The sequence below is a fragment of the Podarcis erhardii genome (genome assembly GCF_964252035.2).
Source record: "Podarcis erhardii genome assembly, chromosome: 3".
Taxonomy (NCBI): Eukaryota; Metazoa; Chordata; class Lepidosauria; order Squamata; family Lacertidae; genus Podarcis; species Podarcis erhardii.
The window spans coordinates 59,057,928-59,084,143 of record NC_138507.1 but is presented as its reverse complement, the minus strand read 5'-3'; the positions used below and the strand labels follow the sequence as shown (position 1 = coordinate 59,084,143).

Sequence of the window (26,216 nt, the reverse complement as noted above, 5' to 3'; positions counted from 1 at the left end):
ATTGCAGAGTTATGAGAAACTTAAAGATAAGGTGCGGGATTGGTTACATTATTTTCAAGTAAGAGAGGCCTACAATTCAGATAGAAAAATTGGCTTCCAGGTGGAAAAATCAAAATTAGAAACAGAAGTGTGCTAAGATATTATCAAGAATGTATAACTTGCTGTTGAAATGGAACACTGAGGATGAAACGGTAAAATCTACTATGATAAAATGGGCACAAGATGTTGGACATAATATTATGTTCGCTGACTGGGAACAGTTGTGGACCACTGGAGTTAAATTTACGGCATGTAATGCCTTAAGAGAGAATATTATGAAAATGATGTACAGGTGGTACATCACCCCAGTCAAGCTTGCAAAAATCTATCACTTGTCCGACAATAAATGTTGGAAATGTAAAGAAACTGAAGGTACATTCTTTCACCTTTGGTGGACGTGCCCAAGGATCAAGGCTTTCTGGGAAATGATTTACAATGAAATGAAAAAGGTATTTAAATATACCTTTCTGAAGAAACCAGAGGCCTTTCTCCTGGGCATGGTCGGCCAATTGGTGTCAAAGAAGGATAGAACTTTCTTTATATATGCTACAGCAGCTGCAAGAATACTCATCGCAAAGCACTGGAAGACACAGGACTTACCCACCTTGGAAGAATGGCAGATGCAAGTAATGGACTATATGGAAATGGCAGAAATGACGGGCAGAATACGAGATCAGGGAGAAGAGTTGTTGGAAGAAGATTGGAAGAAATTTAAAACCTATTTACAAAAACATTGTAAAATTTTTGAATGTTGATGACATTGAAATGAAATGAAGGGGTTCTAGTAAAAAAGGTAAAATTCAAATATGAAAGAAGGGATAGATATTAGATGAAAATTAGGAACAAACAAACAATATGAGAAGAAAGATAATTAAGGATAAAATTAATAAGAAGGAATTTGCTAATTAATTTCAAATTGGAATACAAGAAAGGAAGGTTCTTGAGGAAGTCAAGAAAATAGGTTTATGAATGGTAAGAAATTAAAGAGAGGGATTTTCTTTTTTTTCAATTTTTTGAATATTCTTTTAGCGTTTTAATTTTTTCTTTTTCTTTTATTATGTGTTAACTGTTTGTTTTATTGTATTCTGATGTTTTTTGTATGTTTATATATTTTGTGTTTTTCTTTATGTAACCTTTTTCTTTGATAAAACTTAATAAAATATTATAAAAAAATAAAATAAACTGACACCAGCACACCTCTATCCCTCCTGCAGCAGTTTTGCAACTTTTTTTTTTTTTAAATATCTATTCTTACTTTAAAAAACAAAACAAATGAAGAAATAACCGTGTTCTTTAAAAAAGGGGAGACAGCTTCTCTGAAGCATGGCAGGTTGGTGAAAGTGATTGTTCAGCTATTATTTGAATAGCTGGAGTGTATGTTCCTCATACAAATTACAAAACACATAGGGTCCAGCTCATATGGCTACTATAAGCCCTCCACAAGTAGCACGGGCTTTCTACACTATTTCTATTGATCCTGTAGAACAATATAGTTCAGGATAAAACAAATTCCTTCCAGTAGCACCTTAAAGACCAACTAAGTCAGTTCTTGGTATGAGCTTTCGTGTGCATGCACACTTCTTCAGATACACTGAAACAGAAGTTTCCAGACTCTTCTATATAGTGAGAAGGTGGGGAGGGGTATTACTCAGAAGGGTGGTGGGAATGGGTGATTGGCAGATAGCTGTGATGAGCCTGTTGACGACTCTTAACGACTGCAATAGGTCTTACAGGAAAAAGCAAGGGGTGAAAAGGTGAAAAATGGCTTTGTCATGTATAATGAGATAAGAATCCAAGGTCTTTGTTCAGACCAGGTTTCTCCATGGTTTTAAGTTTGGTGATAAGTTGTAATTCAGCAGCTTCTCTTTCCAGTCTATTTCTGAAATTCCTTTGTAGTAAAACAGCTACTTTGAGATCTTGTATAGAATGTCCTGGGAGATTGAAGTGTTCTCCTACTGGTTTCTCTGCCGTGTGATTCCTGATGTCCGATTTATGTCCGTTTATTCTTTGGCGTAAGGTCTGGCCTGTTTGTCCAATATAGAGAGCTGAAGGACACTGTTGGCATTTTATGGCATTCGTCTAACATTGTGTATGCATGCACACGAAAGCTCATACCAAGAACTGACTTAGTTGGTCTTTAAGGTGCTACTGGAAGGAATTTGTTTTGTTTTGACTATGGCAGACCAACACGGCTACCTATCTGTAAATAGTTCAGGATGCATTTGTCAAAAAGAACTAGAATCATTATAAAGGTTAAAATGGACATGCAGTCTAAAGTGTGACAGAAGTCTCATGCATGCACTTCTACTGCATTCCTGAGGCATTTCAGGACAGAGTTCGTGCACTGAAAAAACTATTTCCAGCAGACTTGGGGCCAAACTACATAGATCACAAAGATCTGCAAGAAGCCAGCCTTCCTTCCTTCCTGTTTTCCTTCCTTCCTTCTTTCCTTCCTGCAGCATGGGATTGGGACTCTGTCTGGATCAGGATCCCAGCTCAGTAGTGGTGGGGTAGTTTTTTAACCCTTTGTCCTCCACTCTTGGCTGAATTCACATTAGGTCCCTTGCACCTATATTCTGCAATGCCCCCCAAAATCCTGGTTATATCATGTCCACAACAGGGGTGGGAAAAGCATTCAAGCTCCCTTAACCCCACACACCAAGATCCTGATTAAAGCTTGTCAAATAAACAACCCCACACTGAAAGGAGCAGCTACATGACTAACATCACATGTTTTTGGCCCTTTGGCTGATGGAAGGAGTTTCAGTTCACATTCCCTACATTAGCTTAAGTCTCGTTGATTTCAATGGACCTAATTTCAGCATGTTCAAGTCTGGATACAACCCATTACTTTTAAAGGATTCAGCACATCATTTAAGATCTTTTACATTCACTTTGGATTTGGAAGATTTGGAATGTTAAAGCTGCCAACTGAACATACCTGCTGCTCATCTGGCATCATCAAGGTTTGGGGAAAATTCTAATTGAGATGAATAATAACACATGAAGAATTTGTTCTTCACTATATATTCCTGAATTCTGTGAACTGTAGTTATCAAAAACAAGCACCATAACAGAATGTTTTAAAAGTGCCAGTAACTTTAGAAATTATACCCTTGACATCGGATATGAATAAATAACCAATATGACAGTTCTTTGAATAACAATAAAATCTTTCCTGTTTCATCTGATATGCTATTTATATTCCTCTGTGAAATAATTTCAGAGAGGGAAATGTGAGCAAAATATGATAATATATATGATATAATAATATTTCTCAGTTGATAAGCTACGCATAGTGTATTTTTTGTTGTTGTTGTTTTTAAGAAAATCACAATTGTACTTTGGATGTAAGATGTAAAGGTTTTCAAGTCCCTGTCATCTTTAAATTCCATTATAACAACTTTGATATGTATACAACTAATAACAAAATTAAAGAACATAAGTGCCAATCTCAATGAAAAAGCCCCCCCCCCAAAAGCAGGAAAGCAAAATCATAAAGAACTGCAATACAAAGTTGGAGCACTAAGAGTATGCTCAATGACTGCTTAGCATAGCCTTTACAGCCCAGTCCAGTTTGTTTATAACCACCCCAATTTATTGACCCACCCATTTATTGAGCACCCATCCATTTTATTAGAACACCCACCTATTTTATTAGAGCACCTACTTACTAACCTAGTTAAATCCTCAAAGTGCTGTCTGGAATGCCTCCTGCTGCACAGTATGAAAATACCATTGGTCTGGAATTGTGACAGCAGATTCACAAGAACATAAGCATCACCTGGCATAATTAGACCAAATCCAATTAAATCTAGCGTCATGGGTCAAATCCAACTTAGTTATACCCAGAGTAGGCCTATGGAAATCAGTGGATGAGACTAACTTCAATAGGTCTATTCAGGGTCCAAACTGGATGTCATAAAGGTACATGCAAGATCAAATCTCTCGACTCTTCTCTAAAGGTTAAAAGCAGCCATAGGGATGTAGGGATTGGGTCCAGAGCATGGGGTATATGTGTGTGTGTTAATACTCTGTGTCCTTTTTCAATCAAAATAATGTCCCCCAAAACTGCTCTTTGTCCTGCAGATGGAAACAGGTATTCTATATTAAAATGGGGGGGGGGGGGGGAGTGACGTGGCAGTGCACCTCTGAAAGTGTGGGCATTTATAACACACCCCCAACACACACACTCCACACCACGCCATGCCACGGCACACCGTGCTTTGGTAGAACTGTATGTATGGCTGTATCAAGATTATTTGCATGGTCCTGATGCACAGAATATAGAGGGGTGGAGGAAGATACAAATGAACTGAAGGAACAGAAAGCTGTAACAAACTGTGTAAGCTCCAGTTCTGGAACAAATTCTGGAACTTCACCAAGTTAAACTGGAATTCAGGAAAATAAGAACACAGGAAGAAACTGGAAGAAACAATAACAGGGACGTGGAACCTGTGCTCTGTCCCTGCCCAAATGATGTTGGACTACAGCCCCCAACATCCATTACCTCTAGCCATGCTGACAGGGGCTGATTGGAGTTGGAGTCCAACAACATCCATAGGGCTACATGTTTCCCAGTCCTTTCATAAAGGAATGGAATGCTGCATGGGAGCTGACTTGGGCCCCAGGTTATGGGTGCCCAGTGCGTGTGACGTCATGGCATCATGAAATCATGTGCAACCTCTGGTCTTGGGTTCAGAGGTGTCAGAAGGCTTCAGACAGCATCTCCAAGGCCTTGCGAGACCTCAGAAGTTGTGTGGGGGCCCTGAGGTGTGGGTGCTGAACACCCACAACAATTTTTGTGTGTGCGTTCAGGCACCCAGAGCCCCCTACAGTTGGTGCCCCTGGAACGGTGGAAACCTTATTCATCTCATCACTACTGATAAAGTGGATACAGTATAGACAACATAGTGAAAGAGTTACTCTACCTCACAAGACAAGCCAAAATAACCCAAAGGGCACTCGCATTTCTCAATAAGTTGTGCACGAGGTGTCCTTCCCGACACATTTCCTTCTTCTGCAACTTCCATGGAGATCTCAGAAATTCTGGCAGAAGGGTGGAGAAAAAATTAAAACTAGCTAATGAATCTCTTCAGCATTGATTTGGCTTTAGTTGATACACAACATTGAATATAGCTACTTTTTCCTCAGCCTCTTGGCATCATTCATATAAGAAAAAAAACCACACATTTATTTTTGTCTGTCTCAAAGGAAGATCAAAGCTAGCACCATTTTTAACATCGTTTATAGCCGCGATTAGTCTGACCAAGGGAACTAATGTAAAGTATACTTGCACATTCGCCTTCAGTGTTGTTTTGTTTTAATTTTAGAGCCAAAATAACAAGAACTCGGCAAACAAAATGAAACTTTCAGGATGTGCAACACACTTCAAAGACACTGCCGACTTGCCTTTCCAAGACTGTTTTTAAGATCTGCAGCCAGAATCTAGTATTTTGTCAGAATATCATGAAGAAACTCAAACAGATGCTCCAACGCACTTATCATGCCATGTAAGGTTTTTTCCCCTATTTTTTTTTTTTTAGAGACAGCAAACACATTGCTGAGTCTTCTCCACCTCATCTCATTAGATTATACCTTCCTTATGAAGGATGCTGCTGTGCATGTATGTGTGGTGCGCACACAAGCACACGCGTACATGTGTATGTATGAGTATGCATGGGTTTAAAGCAGGAGTGGGGAGGCAGTGGGGCAGAAGAGATGTGGTGGATGTTTATACTACAGAGAACACTTTGGAAGGGAGTAAGTCATAGAAAGATAAGAAAATAAATGGGGGGAGGGGGAGGTTCCTACACATTCAGTGCCTGACTGGTGACTTACCTAGCAATTTCTGTACTTTTGTTACAAAGAACGTTGCCATTTTGGAACCAGTAGAATTGGTCCATGTGCCATAAAAACAGAGTGCTGAGAGACAGAAGCAGCTAACTACATACATGAGTTCCAAAACAAAAACAAATCACCTGTGGCATGTTAGAAAGCTCATGGCAAGTGAGGGCTGGCTGTTGCCTAGAGTCCACTTAAAGGATTTTTAACACAGATAACCAGTTTATATTAGAAATTCTGGAAAAAAAGACTAAAATGGAGCAAACAGTTCCAGTTCAAGTAAATAGAGTGTCCTTGTCCACTTTTCTTGAAAAAGGAAAACAGCCACATAATGGAAGAAATGTTTCAATTTTGAGCAGTAAATCTGAATCTGGGAACAACCAAATTAACACAGCAGGAGAAAAATGTTTGGCTTTAGGTTTTTTAATGGCAGCCTCTGAATCACTTGCTGTAATAGCATCACTTTCATGCAGAAACATGATTAGTGTTGTGCCTAAATTACATAGCTAATATAGAGTTACCACTGGAATTAAGCTATTTTTACCCTTGAACCTACTGTCAGTGTAAGGTCTCTCTGTATTATTTTGCTGCAATGTCTCGGTGATCTGCAGTGTTGCATTTGCAAACATGTCAGACAACTCCCCCTTTTAAAATATGTGCCAGAATTAAGGAATCAGTTCCCAAAGACTCAAAGGAAAAGTCTGACTTCATTGAAGCTAATAATGGCCCTCTTAGCTGCCCCAATTCTCCTTGCCCCTGGTATGCCCTGTACCCTTTGCAGTTTGGAATCACAGGTACATAGTGCCGCTGGATCTGCAAACTTCTTAATGCACTGCTAAACTACCAGCCTTCTGGTAGGGGCAAGAAGAGGCAAGAAACTAGAGAGCACTTGCTTTGCAGTGGGATGGAGTTTGTCAAGGGTGAGGAAGATGCAGTGAATTTTCCCCCATTCTATAACTGTGATTCGTCCCCTTCCCCCATGTTTCAGAGCAATACTTTGGACCACTTTTTCTTACGCCTTACCCTCAGAAAAGAATTGTCCAAAATGATTAAATTAAAGATTGTGTTGGCAAAAAGTAGTGAACAATTGTTTACTCTTTAATACACTTTGAAAAACTAAATGGCATTGTGAATAATCAGCAAGGTGCATTACGCAACCCCTGCCCCCAACAAAAGGATTGTTTTGGTAATAGAATCATTTCAACAAAAATACCAAATTTAAAAGAGATAGGAGTACCACTGTTCCATAAAGGTAGGGTATTCAAGTCACCTAAGGGCAACTTGCATCATTATTTCACATTGAGTTGGTTCCTATGATCAATAGCTAGAGAACAACTGCTCAAGCAAGCAAGCAACTCATGTGAGCAGCAAACTCCAGTAACATTATGGCTCTTCTTCTATGAACTGGAAAATGTGTGTGGGCAGTGAGTCGGTGGCTGATCTGCAGAACTCAGTCATTTGTTAAAATTTAGAGCCACTGGGAAACTGACATGTTATGCAGTGCAGTTTATTATGATGCACACTCACACAGACACTCATAGTGCTCAGTTGGGTTTACGTCAAGACGAGCATCATGCCTTGGCTTAGCCCTGGGATAGTTGAAGCTGGGATTTAGTTCAAGGGCAGATAAATGAGGATCAGAAAGGAAACAGACACGATCATAGATAGGCATGTAGTCAGACACTGGATTAGGCAGGGAAGGATCAAAGGTCCCAGGGTCAATAAGACATGGTTATAGGTGTGGGGTGCTGGTGGTAGTACTAGATATGGCAGATGGGAAGAAAGAAAGAAAAAACACAGAGGCAAGTGCAAAATCATAACAGGGCAGAACATTGAGTTCCAAGGCAGCAATAGAGTTAAAGGGTCCAGAAGCAGATGCAAAGCAGAAATCAGGGGAAGCTAACAAAGCGTAGTCACAGTAAACAAATATGACTCCAACCGATAAGCTGGCTTCAATGGTCTTGGTGTACTGATTGGTGTGGGGAGTCAGCTGATTCTCTTCAAGCTGGAAGGTCATGTGATTCTTTTCAGGCAACCTACTGGGCACCTTTCCCCCTAAAACAGGCAAAGGAGAAGCCTAGCTTGCCTGGCTTCCTGAGAATCCAGAGACTACAGGTGCTGCACTCGCTGATTTGAATTCCCAGCCTTGGGGCTTTAGAGAAAGTGTGTGGAGAATTGCAGCCAAAGTGGTCGCAATAAATTGACTTTGTAATGTGAACAATTCTTTTAATCCTCCTACCTAGTCTATCCCTGGACTAATGCAAGGCTAACCATTGAATTTCATGGCTGAGTGAGGAGTTGAAAATGGGCACCTGCAGCTTAAAACTGACACACTATTACACCATACTGGCCTTGAGACATCCATGTTGCCTAATAGTGACCCCCTGAAGGGATTTGGTCCCACTACTCAAAATGTAACCCTCTTCTACTTTCTGCAATTAGTTACTGACTGGCAACTCTTTAGTTAGCAGATTTAAAAGGGGTTGTCGTGCACCCTCATTCTCTTGGATTCTCTTTTACTGAATATAGTTGCTGTCGGTGATTAATTTCAAGGATGAGAGGTTCTGCCATTTAAGCCATATGGAGATTTATATAAAAAAAGTAGTTTATTGGCCTAGTCCAACACAGGTTCTCTTCAGCCTACTGACACCAGTGGTGCAAGTTGGAGATAATACTGTGTGAGACTGTACATTAGAAGAGACTAGCTTAATCAGGCGAAATGGAAGCTGGACCTGAGGGCAACAACTGGTGGCTTGTGCCTTTCCTGTGAAAACGAATCCCCTCTGAAAATTACCTGGAGATTGATAACAGATGCCGAGGTTATAAATATTGATAGCATCATGCAAAATGGTTACCTGCTTTGCCTCATGAAGCTGCCATGGGTAGCCTTAATGAGTATGTAATGAATGTTGTACAAAACATCCATGAAGTCCTCACGGGTCACAGTCCTACTGACCCTTGGGTCGTCACTGTGATATTTCCACTCATGCTGAAAGGGAAACAACATCAACGCCTCAAATGATTTAACTGTTTCCAAAGTGCCAGTGACACAGCTTCTTGAACAGGTTGGATTGAAAAATTACCTCTGTCATTTCTATCTCATGTCTTGTCAATTGACCATTCAGAGGAGCAGCTACGTGCCTGACAATAATCCTCGTATGGGTGGGAAGCCCACCTCTGATTATGACCTGTGGGTTGTAGGTTGCAAAGCCAGTCTCTTCTCGTGCTTCAAAGAAGATTGCATATTTCAGCTTTCCCCCATAAGCTGTCAACTAGCAAAGAAAATAAAACCCATATAAACATTGACTGGAAACCAACACCATATGCAGTTATTATTATTATTTTAAAAAATCAGAAGAACATACATATTAAAATAATGATCTTTTTTTCAATGAGACTAAAGGTCTGAAAGCATTATTTTGTGGATCTAAACATTATGTAGCTGTAGGTGAATGTATTTTTCCAATATGTTTAAAATATGTTTTTGAGCTCTTCAGTTAGCAAAAACCTAATCAGTTCACTTCTGTGTTGTGTACTCCACATAACAGACCCACAAAATGACTTAAGATGAACCTATGAAGCCCAATTCCCCATGTCCATTTTAGGTAACAGTCTCAGCCATTTTTGTATGGTGACGTGAAAAACAAATTTCTTGTTTTTCACAACACTCTTATTTTTCCTGTAACAGGCTAACAAGTCAATCCCTCTAGAATTTGAAATGAAACAAAGCAAAACACAGCAGCCTACATCAAGATAACCTAAAGCACATTCCAACATGGTGGCTGTTGTGGGAGCTTTTTCTACTACACTTCCCAAGTGCACCGCTCTCAGTATAGCTGGAGGGTTAGGGTCAGCTAGAAAGAGACTGTGTTTCTTTCTGGATAATCCCAAATTGATCAAGGTCAGCTATAGCTATAGGCTATGAACAGAATTTTTTACTTAAGAGTATTGTATTGTAATGATTTCCTCAGTACTCAGATGGCTGTGCCTCAGCATACCCTGTACTGCAAATGTTATTAAAGAGTGTTTTTCCAGTATTCCAACAGAGCTTGCCTCTATCTGGGATGAGAAGAGCAAATAAGGAGAGTTCTGCCAGTTTTATTTTATTTAATAAATGCAATATATACTAACTTAGTTGAGAGTTGTTTTTCTGTATAAACAATAAAATCATGTTCAGAAAGATTCATTTGGCTATTTGGGGGTGGGAACCCAATGTTTTTTCATGAAGATTTTAAAAAAACTTTTGCAAATCTTAGGGTTCTCCCAAGACTGCCCATTTAGCTACAAAAGGACCAGCAGGTAAACAATTGTGACTGTTATATGATAAATTCAGTTCATCTTGCCCTTCCTAGGGAAACAAAATGTAAAATCGGCAAAATATCAGCTCCAATAAGAATTCATTCCCTTTACCTTCCGTCCTTCAAACTGTTTTGGAAGTCTCCAGTAAAATGGTTCTGAGCGTAACTCTTGAGTGACCAAGTCGATATTTGCAATTGTCTCTGGGTATTGGTATATAATCCCTTGGACAGTTTGCTGCTTGACATTTTCATCAACAAGAGGAAGAATGACTTGATCTGGTTTCAGAGTCAACTATAGTAATTAAAAGATTAGACAAATGAAAGATTTTCTTCTTCTTTGTGGACAAACAATATTAATTATCTGAAGATTAAATATTTTATCAAACAAGCAAGATAACAATAAAATATACACTGGAATATGCATAGTAAAACATTGAATAGTACATACTCAGAGACATCCTACAAACCATCTTGGCTGCGAGTCCTGGAAGACCTGCTCCTTGCCTTGCAGGCCTTTCCCCACCTGGCCTGGGAGGACAGGGCCCTGATTGACTCCAGCTGCAGAAGCTGAGGCAGCTGATCAGACTCTTGGGCTGGGTTGTTGTTGCTGTTGCGAGGCTGGGTTGTTGCAAGAAGGCGTTGCTGCAGTTGACTTTTTGTATCTGTATTTTAGATCTTGTTGTGATTTACGTGGAAATTGTTAGTTTGGTTGTGCATGTTTTAATATTTATTGTTTAATTTAATATTTATTGTTTATGACTACTTTTGTTATGTTATAGTTATGTATTTTTTCATGTTATTAGCTGCCTTGAGCATGGTTTGAAATGTGAAAATATGTATGTATGTATGTATGTATGTATGTATGTATGTATTAAAAGACTTAATGGCATTCACCTTTGTATTATTCAGGCAAATGTGAATTAAACATAACAAACTCTGCATAGTGCTCTATGGTTTGTTTACTATCTTTGCACCAGATGTATTGTGTAAATTTAGCAACTGTTGCTGTTTTCCATACTTCAGGGCACAATCCTAGCACACAACGTAAAGGGCTATCAGATTAAGGACAAGCTCTGGGGGGAATGGCAAATATGACACCACCACAAAAGAGTCAGAAGTACAGAGCCATTGGGACAACGAAATCAAGTAAAGTCATGGTTGGGATTTGGGTAGCACAGGAAAAGAGCATGCTCTTATAATTATAACCTATAATGTGGTTGTCAAGGGCAGAGGGATAGTCAGTCCATGCAGGAGCCAGACTCCTTTTGTATTTTCTGCTTGACTGTATTTCTTCTTCCCTACTAGGCTGAGCACTGGCTATAGTGGATATTCCACTTGATGTTTTGAATCTTTGGTCCTGGAGAAATGTGAATGTAGAATTGCTCTGACTGATGGAGATGCACAGGCCAGAGAAAATGCCTGGGTTAGATGAATGTAGATATTAGACCTCATTTAGCCTATATATAACTTAAGAGATTCTCAGGTTTCACATCAAAAATCTATTGCTTGTGCAAGACCTCATGTGACATTTCTTAGTTTGCAATCTCATCTTGACCTAGTTTTTTTTTAATTTTGAGAAAGTTTTAAAAAATAAAAATAAAACAGGTAGGCTTTTTGAAAACGGCAAAAACATGCCAGACAAACTTACAGAAATCAAAGAAATCTGAAGAACATCACAATAATTAATTTCTCACATACAAAGAGAAATTGTGTAGAATACTAAACAAGTACGAGGGGAGAATCTGAAACTACACAGAATTGCACTGATGCTAAAGATGCAGATACGGCAATTAAATTAAGAAAAGAAAACCATCCTTGAAAACATCAGTCTCTTTCTGGAGCTTCACAAAATTCCTGTCTAGCAAAGAAGAAGAGATGAGGCCCTGAACTGACATTATTATTTTTCTACTGTATCTGTAGCAGTATGACAGCACATTTCTTTGAAGTGCTAATGCCAAAATGAAGTGTCTGATTTCACTCTGGAGGTGTTCCCAGCTCTCATGCATTAGACATGCTAATCAGCAAGAAACTGGTTAATGCACAAAGTATTTGAAATGTACGCCTCAGTGTCATGGTACCGGTGTATAAGAGGGTTTTGCCAGTTGCACTCAATCTGTTCTAAAATAGATGGGAAGAGTTACAAGTTTTTAATGTTCAGAAAGAAAGAGACTGCAGTGTGAAGCTGCAAGCCTCATTTGATATGAGAATTCAAAGAGGGATAATTGATCATTAGGGAAATATTAAATCAGTATTTTAAATCAGGTGCACCTGCACCTTCCAAAGGGAGTGGTTGCAGGAGAGGTGATGCTTTGATTAACTTAGGCTTCAGTCCTATGCCTATTTACCTAGGAGTAAGCCCCACTTCTGCTACAATGCAATCCTATGCATGTTTACTCGGCTCTGCTCAACACACTTGGACTTACTTCAAAGTCAACATGCATAGGTTTGCTTTGTCTATATTTAATGTTTACTGACTCTGTTTTATTCTCCTCCCAGGCCACAATCGATAAATGAAATTGGACCATACCTGACTATAAAAGGTCTCCCTTTCAAGGAATGCATAATTCCTTATCAAAGGTATCTCCTTTCAAGGAATGGCAGAAGGCCAGTTGATAAATATATGTATTGTACTTCACTTTATTTTTTATCACTTGATTAGTCAACAAATGGTGTCTTGTGGCTAAATGTGTGAACAAACCCCAATTAACTGAATAGGATGACATTTGTGGAGGTGATATGTGAAAGTTCTGTATCTGGTGTTTGATCTGTAATGGCTCATTCATGTGCAAACCAACACTTAATGGTGCAGTCTTCAGTTGATGCGTGAACCAGCTTGGACTCTTCAACAACTTGTCACACACAGCACAGTACTGACCTTTTTGGGGGGTCTCCCCCTCTAGTACTCAGTCTATTTGAAAATCTTGATGTGAGTTCTATGAAAGGTTCTGATCAGTACAGAAGCAAGATGGAACATGAATTTTAAAAGCTTAAATTTCCATATAGTGCAAAGGTAACGGTATAATAAGTGTCCCAAATCTTTCCCTACAGATTTTGCATTCCATCTACAGTCAAGAAAAATGTGGATAAAGCCATTAAGCTACCGAAGTTGCATCATCTATGATTTTATGTTTCTGGAATTCCACTGTCCCTCTTTCTTCCATTGCCTTTTAAAAACAAAACTGTAGTGTGGGAAGGGGCAAAGCAGGGAAAGGTGATCCCCCAAATATATTTCTTTATCTCCATGTCTGACAAAGAAGGTATGCTTCACATTGCTCCTCAGTTTCTCAGGCTAAAAGTAGAAATTGCCTGTTTCCGAATCTTAATATTTGACAATTGCTGAACTCTTTTGAATGATTGCATGGATATTTTTTACCTTTATCAACAACAAAAGTCTTAAAAGGTAGATTTTTACTGCAGCTGGCAGGGGTAAGCTAACACATAATCCCCTCTCTGCTAGCCTTTGTCAGCAGGAAGAGAATCTCCAGCTGAGAGACAGGACCACTGCCACACTAGAGGTTTCAGCTTCACCCAACATGGTACCACTGGCAGTTTTCCTTCCAGCAGAAAGGACCAACATAGGTATGTTGTTTGAAAAGCCACATGATAGTGTGGTACCCAGGAATTGACACAATGTTCTAAGTGACGTTTAAACAGTGCAGCATTATAATTTCTGATAGACATACTGAATCAGTGCATCTGACATCTGTAAAACACATGGGGATTATGCTAATCCACATGTTGATAACTTTTGGTTCATAGGATCAATGTAGGTGGACAGCAGAACTGGGGGGGGGGGACAGCAACAATAGCACCAAACTGTACACTATTTGTTCTCTCTTTTCTCCCATCTTTTCACTAAGTACTACAGTGAGTGGGGAAGTGCCTTCGTCTTGGACACATTGGTTTAGTGATGACAATTTAATGCTCTTTTTTTGAAGTCACAGAATCACACTGTTGATTGACATGCGTTATGCGACAGTGCCCCAAAATCCTTCTAAGTAGCCAGTTATTCCCTTCTTGTGCAAATTATACATTTTGTCAAAGCACTGGCAAATGTTTCTTAATACTGAAATCAGCCTTAAAAGCAGAAGAAACTTGCTGGTTCCTAAGGCAGGAAATCTTTCTACATTTTGATCACAAGGGAAATCCCACTGAAGAAGGTATGTCAACACCTAAAGTACTGGAAGGGTTTTCAAAATTATTTGGCAGTGCTGGCTGGAGCTGATAGGAGTTGCAGCCCAAAACATTTGCAGGGCACGAAGTTGGGGGAGGCTGCTAGAAAGTTATATTCAAGGACACAAACAAGACAAAATGTGTAATATATACAAGTGCCAGAAGATAATAACTGGCTAGGTGATAGCACTACTTAGAAGTTTGGCATCTGATGCAAGCCCTGCTGAGATTTGTTCCACTCTGAGCTCCCGGGTGCAAACCCTGCTTCCTTTGCAAACACAGCCTGACTTTTAAAACACACGATCAAACGATGCCTAAAGAGAAACAGTGCTTCTTTCTGTAGGATTTGCAGCCACCACTCTACCACTGACAGCCATCCATCTCCAAGGTAGTGGTGGAGCTGAAACTAAGTACAAGATAGGATGCCATACCATATCAATATTGCTTAAAGAACATGTCTGTTAAAGGTATGTTTCTTACTTGTTTTAATTTCCTGGTATTTTGGAGCTTAAGTGGACATGGAAAACCCTGGAACTTATTAAACTGCAAGGTCCCCCCCCCCTCGTTAATGGAATATATTAGCAATCCATTATTCTGGGTAGAAATGAAAACCTCTGATTTTTCTCAGAGCTTTGCATTTGAAAAACAAAGCTCTGAAGTGCTACGTTTTCTCATGGAACCATTTTCCTTGGTTGATTACATCACCTTTCTTCAGGGTTTTAATAGCTTTGCTCTGAGGCCTGACACCTATTGTGAATGTTTTGACCCTGATTGCCTACTGGAACATGGCCTTCTACCTATTTCTCATAAGTGCACAATGAAAAACACTGCTTAAATGCTTTGCTACACTTTCTAGTTCCATCTCTGTCTTGGACTAAAAGACACCAGCAGGAAACATCATTATTGCATTACACGGCTCAGCAGCGCCTTACTCACCCACATGCGGACCAGCCCCTTTGCCTCGCTGCACTGTGATGTCAAGCCAAAACAGTAGCAGCTGCTGCAGCCAAGTGGGTTTCTGGCAGAAAGTCCAAACCTGCCAGGTTTGCACCTGTCACAGTAGACACCCTCCACATTAACCTATTGTAGAAAGAGGGAAACACTTTAGAGACAACAGCTCCTTTTCACACATCAAAATACTTGCACACTGTGTGGTTCTTAAAGCAAGTAGTTATCGCAGTTAGATTTTTTAAGATATATATTGACTTGGACAAACGGTAGTATGAAGACCTGGAGATAAACACGCTGACATCTGCAGAATACATTGCAACTGTACAAAACTTCACAAACTTATGTGCCTGCTATCCTGTATTCAAACATGCATCACTGGGAAGCATGAGAACTGAGTTCTAGATCATAATGGTTCAGCTCCAGAACAAGTTAATATCCAGCAAGGCTCATCACAGGGATACACAGATCTGGTTCATGCTGTCAATTGCAGCTCAGTGCAAAACACCCAAATGTGCAAGTTTCCAGACAGGAGATTGTAGGCACTACACTCATCTCCTGGCTCTACTGCTACTAAGCCATGGTTTGCCTTAGCATGTCATCTGGTCGCAGGCTGGTGGCTTGTCTCACTTCAGACAAACCATGAGCTACAACCAATGTGCTGCTTCCAGGTTGGCATAACAACGCAAGTATTTTGCCTTCAAACTCTGCTTGTGGGCTTTTCAGAAATATATAGTTGGGTACAGTGGCAAATAGGATTCTAGACTAGATGGACTTTTGGTTTGATCAAGCAGGGCTGCTCTTATGTTCTTCTTTAACTGTTTTTACACATCATTTAACCGTATAAATAAATAGGGCAACATAATGATCATTTACAATGGGGTAGTTACATTAAAGCCAATGAGGCTAAAAGTAAACAAACAGTCAATGAATTGTGACTTAAGAATGAGAAACAATTGTGAATATAATCCGGCAGTGTTTTAACACAGGCTGACCATGCTGAAGAAAAGTATTAAAGTTTTCCACAATCCATGAGAAATTGTCCTGGCAAATGTGTGTGTGTGCATGCGTGTGTACGCATGCACGCACAATTCATTTTAGTGGGTATGGTGTTAATTCTATACATTGTTGATTAAAAGTGCAAACCTCAGGGCACCATATACAAGTCAATTAAGACAATGAACTTGGATTTAAGATGATTTTGCAGCCTATTGATCCAGTGCAAGTCAAGATGCTATCATCTCAGGTTCATTATCCTACAACAACAACAACAACAGCTACACAAAGTTGGAATTCCCATGTGCTTTAAGGGCGATTTTCATTACAGCGTCCAACACTATAGCTGCTACAAATGCTGAGCTCTCAGTGCCACACAGAGAGGGTAGCACCCATTTCTTTCAAAATTCTAAATGTGTGCCCATTGCGCCAAAAAGGTTGTTGACCCCTGCAACTCAGTGGCCCTGGTTCAATGGGAATAAAATAGTCAAAGCTAATTTGACCTGTTAATGTTTTGACGCTTGAAGCATGACTAATTTGGATAGGCAAGTGTATTCTGTTCATGCTGTCAGTCTGAACAGGACTTCTGTGTGTTGCACCACTGCAGGTGATCACTAAAGGTGCCTAGCAAAGCTCTCCAGAGCCAGGCTGGGAAAATAATTTTAAAGGCTCATTTAAGCTGGCCTCGAAGATTAGTGATCCTTTACAAGCCCCCCCCTTTTTTCTCCTGTTCAGTCTGAAATCCAAAATAGAGAAGAATTGTGGGTTTCCCCAGAGGTGGGGAGAAGTCCACTTATTTTTTCTCTCTCCTGCAGCTTCCTAAATCTTTCTCCAAGTAGTTAATTTGAAGTGATCTTATGAGAGCAAGCCAATCTCTAGTGGCCAGTTCTCAGCTATCCCACCTCAGTGCCAACTTTTCTGTACATTATTCCATTCCTGCACTTGGTGGGGGTCTGTTTATCCCACCGGCTCCTAGGGGAAAGAAATGTGGAATGGTCTCTTGCTTTGGGACAGGGGCAGGTAGATCCCATGAGGCCAGGGAGGCCAACAACTAAGGAGCTATGAACTCTAGTCACCAGATATAACAGCCCCACTACTGGTCAATTTTGAAGGATGAGAGAAAGGTAGATCAAGAAACCTAGATCAGGCATAGGCAAACTTGGCCCTCCAGATGTTTCGGGACTACAACTTCCATCATCCCTAGCTAACAGGACCAGTGGTCAGGGATGATGGGAATTGTAGTCCCAAAACATCTGGAGGGCTGAGTTTGCCTATGCCTGACCTAGATAGATCAGGGATTTCTGTCTTGCTTCCTTGAATGTGTAACACAAAAAATGGAGTTCAGGACCTGCTTTTTCAGGATAACTGATGGCCTGTTCTTGCTGGAAACCATGCAGCAAGTCAAGACAAGCAGCCTTGTTCTAATCATGTGCACTCAAGTTCATCAAACACAAGTGTAAAAAAGGCTGCACACTTTATGCCTATTTACTTGGAATTAAAAAACACTGAAATAAATGAGGCTTACTGCTGAGGGGTTCAGGCTGTGAGTGTGTGACCTGGTGGAAGACACTCGCTATTATTTAATCAACAGCTGTCTACCAATTTGAGCCAAATGAAAGATGCTATAGTGGAGAACACTGAGAGACGAAGATAAAATATTTGGTGACTAATATTTCTTCTCTTACCTTGCAGGTGCATTGTCCTGTATGATCAGAACATGAACATTTTTCCATTTCTGAATCACAAGTGTGTGGCTCAGTCCCTGCTGCCAGGCATTCACAGGCAATGCACTGTGGGTAATTGCGATATCCCGGCCTGCATTCAGTGCATTTATCCCCAGAGAATTCTGGACGGCAGAAACAGCAGCCAGTGTCAGGGTTGCACTGGAAACTGAGAGATCCAGTTGGACTGCAGTCACAAGCCTAAAGAGAAGAGGAGATGTTCCATAAGAACATTTAATGATTCTATGTTAAAGACTTTCAACTTTAACTGAAGAAAAACAACTCCCTCAAGAACAACTGAAATTATTACCAATTGTCAACATATTTACATCAATAGGCTAGGCAACTATTTTGTGCAGGTAAAGAGTCCACACATATTGGATTCATTTCTTAGGTATTTTGTCACTTGAAGGACATTTTTTTTAAGTACATGGATTGGTATGGGGGTGGGGCTTGTTTGACTCAAAAGGCAGCTGATGAATTTTTAAACAAACAAACAAACAAACAAACAAACAAACAAACAAACAAACGAGGTAGGGTGCTAAAATAAGCCTCACAGGATCACAAAGCCTGCACAAAAACTAAGGTCCAATAAATTCCACTAATGAATCAATGCTTGCACAATGTTTCGGAGCTCTTTGTTTTGGAGAAAGTCTTCAATCAAATCAAAGAAACAACTTTTGCAAACCCAGAAAGGATTCCTTCTGTCCTGGAATCTTTGTCCAGTTTGCAGAGAAGTTGAAAAGGCATTTGGGAGTAAGGATCACAATGTTAATTCTGTATTGAACTTGCATTTCAAATCTACAATAATGATACTAATCACCTCAGAGCTGATCCTAAATTTGGATACCTTAGATTAATTTAAAACAGCAGTTTGTTACTTTAAGGTTTGGTCTGCTCACATTTGTTATTACTATAGTTTGCAACTGTAAAATTCTTTTATGAATGGAAACTAGGAGGGATAAAAATTTACAGAGTCAGCAAATTAATACGTATATTACCCAACAATATACACTAGAAAATGCTCACTGGTGTTGTTGTGGCACTAGCAGAAATATATTCTGTTTGGACACATGCATAAGAGGAATGTTGTATCAAGAATTGTGGCCTATATTAACAGGCAAGAGTACAACAGCAGCCACTGGCTCTCTTGTTAAAGATGAAAAAGTAGAGCTGGAAGGCTTTGAAAAAAGTTGCTAGAAATGCAGTAGGTTATGATTCCCCATAAGAGAGATAATTGGCAACACCTCAAGTTGAAATCATAAGATGTGTTCCAAACCTCTATTTCGCTCAGTATATATGGCAGCCAAATTCTGGATTGTATGTATCTGGGACCACTAACAGTTAAGAATTGCCTGGCAGGCTTCTGTGTAGTCTAAGAATTAAAGCCTATTTGGAGCAGGAAGCCTGCACAGTAAGTGATGCCAGAGGATAATGCCTACTGGGCAAATTGTTCACCATATGCAGAGTAAATTACAATCAAATGTAATGTTTGTTTTGCAAGGAGAAAGCTTCACGCAATCTTCCCCTGCCAGTGAGTTATGATGGGCACTGAAATCGGCTCCACTAAAAGCTCAAGTGGAGAGGGGGGCAATCGCACCTTGCCTTAGAGAAATTAGTTGCCATGTGTTAAAAGGGAAGACTTGGCTGACATATCATTATTAATTTAGAGAGTGCTGTGGCAGCTGCCATACTAATGCACTCATATAATAGACAAGGCGAGGATAGATAGAAGAGATCCCAGAGCTGAAACAGAGGTCCTCAACCCCTATTAAGCTGGTTTGCAGAAGCCTGGTGATCTGTGTGGTGAAGAAAGGCAGAGGTTTTGTGAGAGGAGCTTTACAACTTAAAAAGAAAATAAATTATTCTGCATTAGTTAACTGGTTTGAATGGCGATGAAAAACAGCCTTTTAAGAGAGAGCACTGTGGCATTTGATTGCTTGCCTACACTGAAAGAAACTACCACAATGTTAAGTTAGGCCTCTTTATGTTCCTATTAATGATCATTTGTACACACGCTTGATATGTGGTGGTTTTAGTCTCTATAATGTCCATTTCCAATATATCTCTAAGAGACGGTAATTTTGATTCTTACATAATGAGAGGGACCTGGAAGTGAGAGAAACTAACTTGCCTGAGGTCACACAGTGAACCTATGGCAGAGGTAGGAGGTGAATCACATCCAAAGCCATCATGGTATTCACCAGACTACAAGTTGGCTCAAGAGAAACAAAAGAAAATACTTTCCACATGGCACATCCACACTTCTGCTTGTCCCACCACTTTCCCTCAGGAAAACTTGATCTTTACTGCTGAATCAGAGCAAACGTCAATAGTTTCCCTGTGGATTGATGTTTGGTATGATTCAGTGAAGAGCGGGTTTTCTCGTGGAAAGCAGTGGGGCAAACAGAAAACCGTTTGGATCCATGCCTAGGAAGTGTGGGGCAAGTGGAAAACCATGCTTTCTAGGTATGGGGCAAGCAGAAGTGTCAACAAGCCCACAGTCAAGTCAATGATAAAAGGCTTAGACAGATCCTAACGCCTACGCATGGTAGTACCATGGATCCTTCATTTTATTTTATTTTATCACACTTGCATCTATCTTCTTTCACAGAGCTCAGGGTAGTATACGTGGAGACGATTCCAATCTATCCTCATAGGTAAGTTGGGTTGAGTACCAAATGAAATATTATTTAGGAGATCCACAATTGATCCTGTAACTCAGATAGGACCTCTATTGTATCTTTGGCTTCAGTTTTTAATTGGGACAATGTAATACCAACTGCAGTTCTAATACTGCTCATGAAGACTGGTATCCTTGAATGACACTCAGAATTCTATTAAAATTGCGCTTGGAACAAAGCTTTGTCAGACACAATACAAAGCCGTCTGAGTTATCCTTAGGCTCACTTCGCCTTTGTTTTGTGAAAAGGGATAAAATTATACCCAAATTTGGACAGACTGTCCTTCTGACTTCAGTACACAACAGCTGAAATAAGGTACATGTGGAGTTCGAACACTTTGTCTTCTGAAAGATGCAGCTCCAATTCAAATATAGCACATCCTGTCATCCGGGCCAATGCCAATGCTCACAAAAGAGAACTTCAGTTCTATGATTCTTTAGAAAACTCCCACTGTGTTTTTGGTTCCAAAGACTAGTAGTTTACCACATGGAAAGCAAAGAAACACACAGAGATAAAATACAGGTTCACTCACCTTGCACCCGCTGATAATGTCATGACCCCAGTGATTTGGTGCACATTTATCACACCTCTGTCCTACAGTATTGGGAGGGCAAATGCAACGGCCAGTGTGTGGATCACAATTATTACCAAGATGGGCACACTCACAACCTTCATGGGGAAGATGAAGAGAAAGAAAACACGAAGCACATTGCTTAAAATATCTGAAGAAAGCAAATTCTGTCATCATAATGTCAGTTGTCCAAAATCTTAGGTTTTTATACTGTACTGTGATGTTTCGTTTTATTGTTTGATGGATAATTGTTTTGATCATCAACTCTATCGTGTTTTATGGCTGTATGTTATGTGATCCCCATGGGTGGTAAAGACTGGTCCAGAAATGAATTAATAGTAATAATCATTTATCTGTGGTGGGTGCATCTAACTATGGACTGGAGAGATGAAAACTGAGCCAAAGTCATGTACCCAGTTGGGTCTGATATAGAAATAATAAAAACAAAAGCGGTAGAGTTCCAACCATGAACTATGTATATGTGCCCACATCATGAAATGCCTGCCTGAGACTTTACAGAGACATCACTTGCCACATCTATCAGCTACATGAGGCAACACATTGCCAGCATACTCTTGGGGCTCAGCTACGCCTCAGTCTCTTTTCTTCTAATGACTGAAATATAGAGTATGAAACACAATTTTAGATAAATGCTATCAGGACTGAGCAAACATTTTTACTTCTGAGAGCCAAGTGTGGTGGTAAGTGGTCAGTCAAGGGCCGTATGCCAGTGGATGTGACTGGAGCCCACACTCCCACCCCCTCCATTGTGATTTACATGGGGAGCAAAACATGTATATCACCCTTCCCAACACAACTGCACTCCCTTGTCTGCCAATATTTTTTTGATGGCAGTGTGATTTACATGAAAAACATGGTGCACAGACATAACTGTGCATCCTCCTTCGCAATAATGAATTCATTCATTCATTCATTCAATTTATATACCCCATAGTTCCTCTCCAAAGGAGCCTGGGGGGCTGCACTGAGGGCCTCTGAGACCCATAGGGTGCCCACCTGTGCTAAGGTAACTTATTTGGTGCTGGAATGATGGAAGTGGCTTGCTAGAATGGGGTCATTCTATTTAACTTTTGTCCTGCTCATAAGCTTTGCCTAATGAAGCAAGTATCCGTTTGGGGGGAGGCAATATTCATACTGTAAAAATGGTATGAAGAAAAGAAGCTCCCTAGTGACTATCTAAACCCCCCACTTATTCTTGGCTGCATTAAAAATATTTTTTAAAAAAGAAAAAAAGAGGCAAGAATTCCAATCAAGATTCCCCATCTCATTTACATACAGGGTCTCAACCATAAATCAACTAGAGACCCGGCTGGCTTTGAAAATCTAATAGTATAGTGCACCCTCATATCATGCTGTCTTCTCTCTGAATGGAGAGTTGCTTGCTGGATGCAGTTTTGAAGTACCATAGAATTAATGGAAGTTTGTGTATCTCTTTGGAATATTCTTAAGCAGTCTGAAGGCATTTGGCTTTTCTCAAGGTTTTCAGACATCAGTATCATTGTCTTTAATTAAAAAGATTAACTGGTAAGCCATTATGCTGTTCTTTCCCCTGCCCCCTACAATGTACTAGAAAATGAAATTCCAGAACTCATTAAAAGTAGAAACAGACTCTCTTTATATCTCTTGCACATCTTTGGTCTTCAAATGTCAATACTCTGTTTCCCCCCTGTTTTGCTATATATCTGCCAGATTTATTATGCCAAATGACATTTCTTTCTATCATATTTCATTTCAGAGATGTAATGGCACCAGTCCCATAAGGGGGTTCTTCCCTTGTTAAAATGGCTGATGTAGTGGAAATGAAGCAATTTCTGTGGCTAAGAGATGCTAGACTGTAGAACGGACTCCCACGAGAGGTGGTGGACTCTCTTTCCTTGGAGCCTTTTAAGCAGAGGTTGGATGACCATCTGTCATGTATGATTTAGTTGAGATTCCAGCAATGCAGGGGGTTGAACTGGATGACCCTTAGAGTCCCTTCCAACTCTGCGATTCTATGATTCTCCTCTCACAAAACTGACAGCAGTATCCATCTGCTTGACAGAGGAAGGGAAGATAATCCTTGTGTACACCAGCAAGCATTCAGCCAATCAATGTACAAAAACATTTCTGGATCAAGGCCAATTTCTTTTTTCTGTGGAACTCATATTCACCATTTGTCCCTGTACTTATGATAGGTAAAGGTAAAGGTACCGCTGCCTGTACGGGCCAGTCGTGTCCGACTCTAGGGTTGTGCACCCATCTCACTTAAGAGGCCGGGGGCCAGCGCTGTCCGGAGACACTTCCGGGTCACGTGGCGTGACGAAGCTGCTCTGGCGAGCCAGCACCATCGCAGCACACGGAAACGCCGTTTACCTTCCCGCTATAAAGCGGTACCTATTTATCTACTTGCACTTGGGGGTGCTTTCGAACTGCTAGGTGGGCAGGAGCTGGGACCGAACGACGGGAGCTCACCCCGCCGCGGGGATTCGAACCGCCGACCATGCGATTGGCAAGTCCTAGGCACTGAGGTTTTACCCACAGCGCCACCCGCGTCCCTGTGTACTTATGATACTATATAATTATTCAACTTTTTTTTTTCCAGAGCAAAAAAAACCTAAGAAGATTAAATGACTTTTCTTTTACTCAGAAAGTCTTCTGGGTTTCCCCATTCCCCTCCTGTAAAATAGAATTCTTTTGAGTTGCTGGTTTTAAAGTGGTTATGATGTGCTGATTTGTGTCTCAAATTAAACACTAGCTAAATCCAGGAATTTCATTTCAGGGTCTTCATCAGAGTAACCCAGAGTGCATACAACCACTAAAGAGAATGGGAAACCCTAAAGAGATGTGGGGCTCTGTAAGTGCCCTCCTACAATTTTTATCCATTGCATCTGCCACACTGACATCTCATTTGTGTGACATTGATATCTCATGCATGTGTGTGTGCTAGAGCACAATTTATGGTGAAAATGTAAACACAAATTAGTACATCATTCATTTCCACCATGTATGATTGAGAATGCAACATTTTAGGATGAAGGAGCCAGAGCTAGACATTCTGGAATAAATCAGGTATCAGTTGCAGAAAATTTTCACAAAAGAAAACAGCTTTCCAAACCTGCAACTGCTGCAAAAAATGACAAATCACAAAAATCATTCACTGTGTTCTCGTTCCATCCCCATTTGTGCTAAGAGCCTTAAGACTACAGTTACCATTTGTTTTTCATTTCAAGTTTTCTCTTCCGTGAATCCAAAAGTTGACCTCTTACCCTTACCAAGTGCTGACATGTTTAAACTTTTACACAACAATAAACATGTCTTTATAGATCGACTCTTCTTGTAAGGGAACACAATAGCACAGAGCCGTGGTTCAGCATGCAATCTGTACAACTTTTAGGAAATATTCATCTGCCTAGAATGTTGCTTTTTTGCTAGTTCATAGACGGAAAGGATTGAAATCACATTTAATATCCTCTAGGGCTAGGCCACTGCTACACTTAAGCAGAACAGGTAAGGGATATAGTTCAGTACTGCAATCCAAGCGTATAGATGAATTTCCAGGTTCAATTCCTGATATCTCTAGTTAAGAAGAGGCTTTCTTTTTTGTGGGTGTTGGTGGGAAGCAGGGTGGTGGTGGTAAATACCTTGTTGTCTTAGACATTGGAGACAGAATAATTCTGGGCCAAATGATCCATAATCTGATTTAATATCCTATGCCTACTTCCTTGCAAGTCCCATTCAACACTCTTCTGAGTAAGTAGGACTGGGCATCATCACACACCCATGACATAGATCAGGCAATCCAGAGTAGTGCAAATGTAAAGAGCCTGAAGGCCAGGAAGAATACCGTAAATACTTTATTGCATAAAATGCAGGAGTATGAGTTTCTGGGTTTAAGTTTAAGAAGAGTAGCTCATATGAATTGCTGAGGAAAGAGAAAAAGATTAAGACTTAAATGGGAAGGGTTTCTATCAATCACACACTATTAAGGAATATAAGCTGACCTGTGTAATTGCATCAGTTGAATGCTTCAAACTAAGGGTGAAATAATCATTCCTCAGATAGGCTTAATGTTACCCTTTTCAGCAATTCTGCCCAATTCAGCAACTTGTGTGCATCTACAATTTCCCTATGGAAGTTGCTCCATTGACTATTGTATCTTAGACTGAGAAATCTTTTCACTGCTCATATAGGTCATACTGATATTGCAGGTCCCATGAGGATGAATGTGTCCTATGGAGAGATGGCTTCAGACCCAAGGGAAGCAATGTTACACGGAGTTTTGGCAGACACACAAAAGTTTTAGTCCGGGGTTTTTTTTTTAATGGGAACAAATTAACATACAAAGATCCAGTAGCACACAGGAAAGCTCACATTTGTGGACTTGAGGAGGCTCTCTCTGCATTGTGAATCTTTCCCCAATTTTCTAGGTCAGCTACTGGGAGAATGATGCCTTTGGCTAAAGTTTCTTGCTGGAAGGAAGGGTGGGGGACAGGGCAGAAACACTGTCACTTTAGCTTTGCCAGTAGATAAATGGAAAAGTAAAGGAACCCAGATTTGATGTTATCTGTATGCTCCTTGCTCCTGCTCACCAAATAAAAAGTCTAATTCAGTGGACTGCAGTCTTCCTAGACCTATGACCCATTTCTAACCTCATCAGTTAAGATGAGAACCACTTTTAATTATCCCCCCTCTCTCGCCGTCTCTCTGACTTGCCATCATGTAGTCAAGGGACAGGGAAACTTTGGTTGTCCTGATGTTGTAGGCTAGAATTCTCATTATCCCTGACCAATGGCCATGCTGGCAAGAGGCTGAAGGGAGCTGAAGTCCAGCAACATTTGGAGAGCCACAGGTTCTCCACCCTCGAGGTAGCTATTGGGCCATTTTCTTTCTTGGAAGACCCAAACAGATCAGAAACTGTGGACAAATTCAGACATGTGTCTAT

General features: G+C 40.3%; 1 protein-coding gene across 7 annotated transcripts in view; it reads right to left on the bottom strand.

The window, feature by feature from the left end:
• LAMA2 (laminin subunit alpha 2) overlaps nt 1–26,216 on the bottom strand; it is a 374,353-nt gene that overhangs the window by 110,745 nt on the left and 237,392 nt on the right. For all 7 annotated transcript variants that reach the window (XM_081856105.1, XM_081856106.1, XM_081856108.1 and 4 more), the window contains 7 exons: nt 21,236–21,372; nt 17,984–18,220; nt 15,291–15,434; nt 10,294–10,473; nt 8,967–9,155; nt 8,739–8,872; nt 4,971–5,088 (listed from right to left, as the gene is read on the bottom strand). In XM_081856105.1, the coding sequence (XP_081712231.1) occupies nt 4,971–5,088; nt 8,739–8,872; nt 8,967–9,155; nt 10,294–10,473; nt 15,291–15,434; nt 17,984–18,220; nt 21,236–21,372 (1,139 nt within the window). The remainder of the gene's footprint in view (nt 1–4,970; nt 5,089–8,738; nt 8,873–8,966; nt 9,156–10,293; nt 10,474–15,290; nt 15,435–17,983; nt 18,221–21,235; nt 21,373–26,216) is intronic.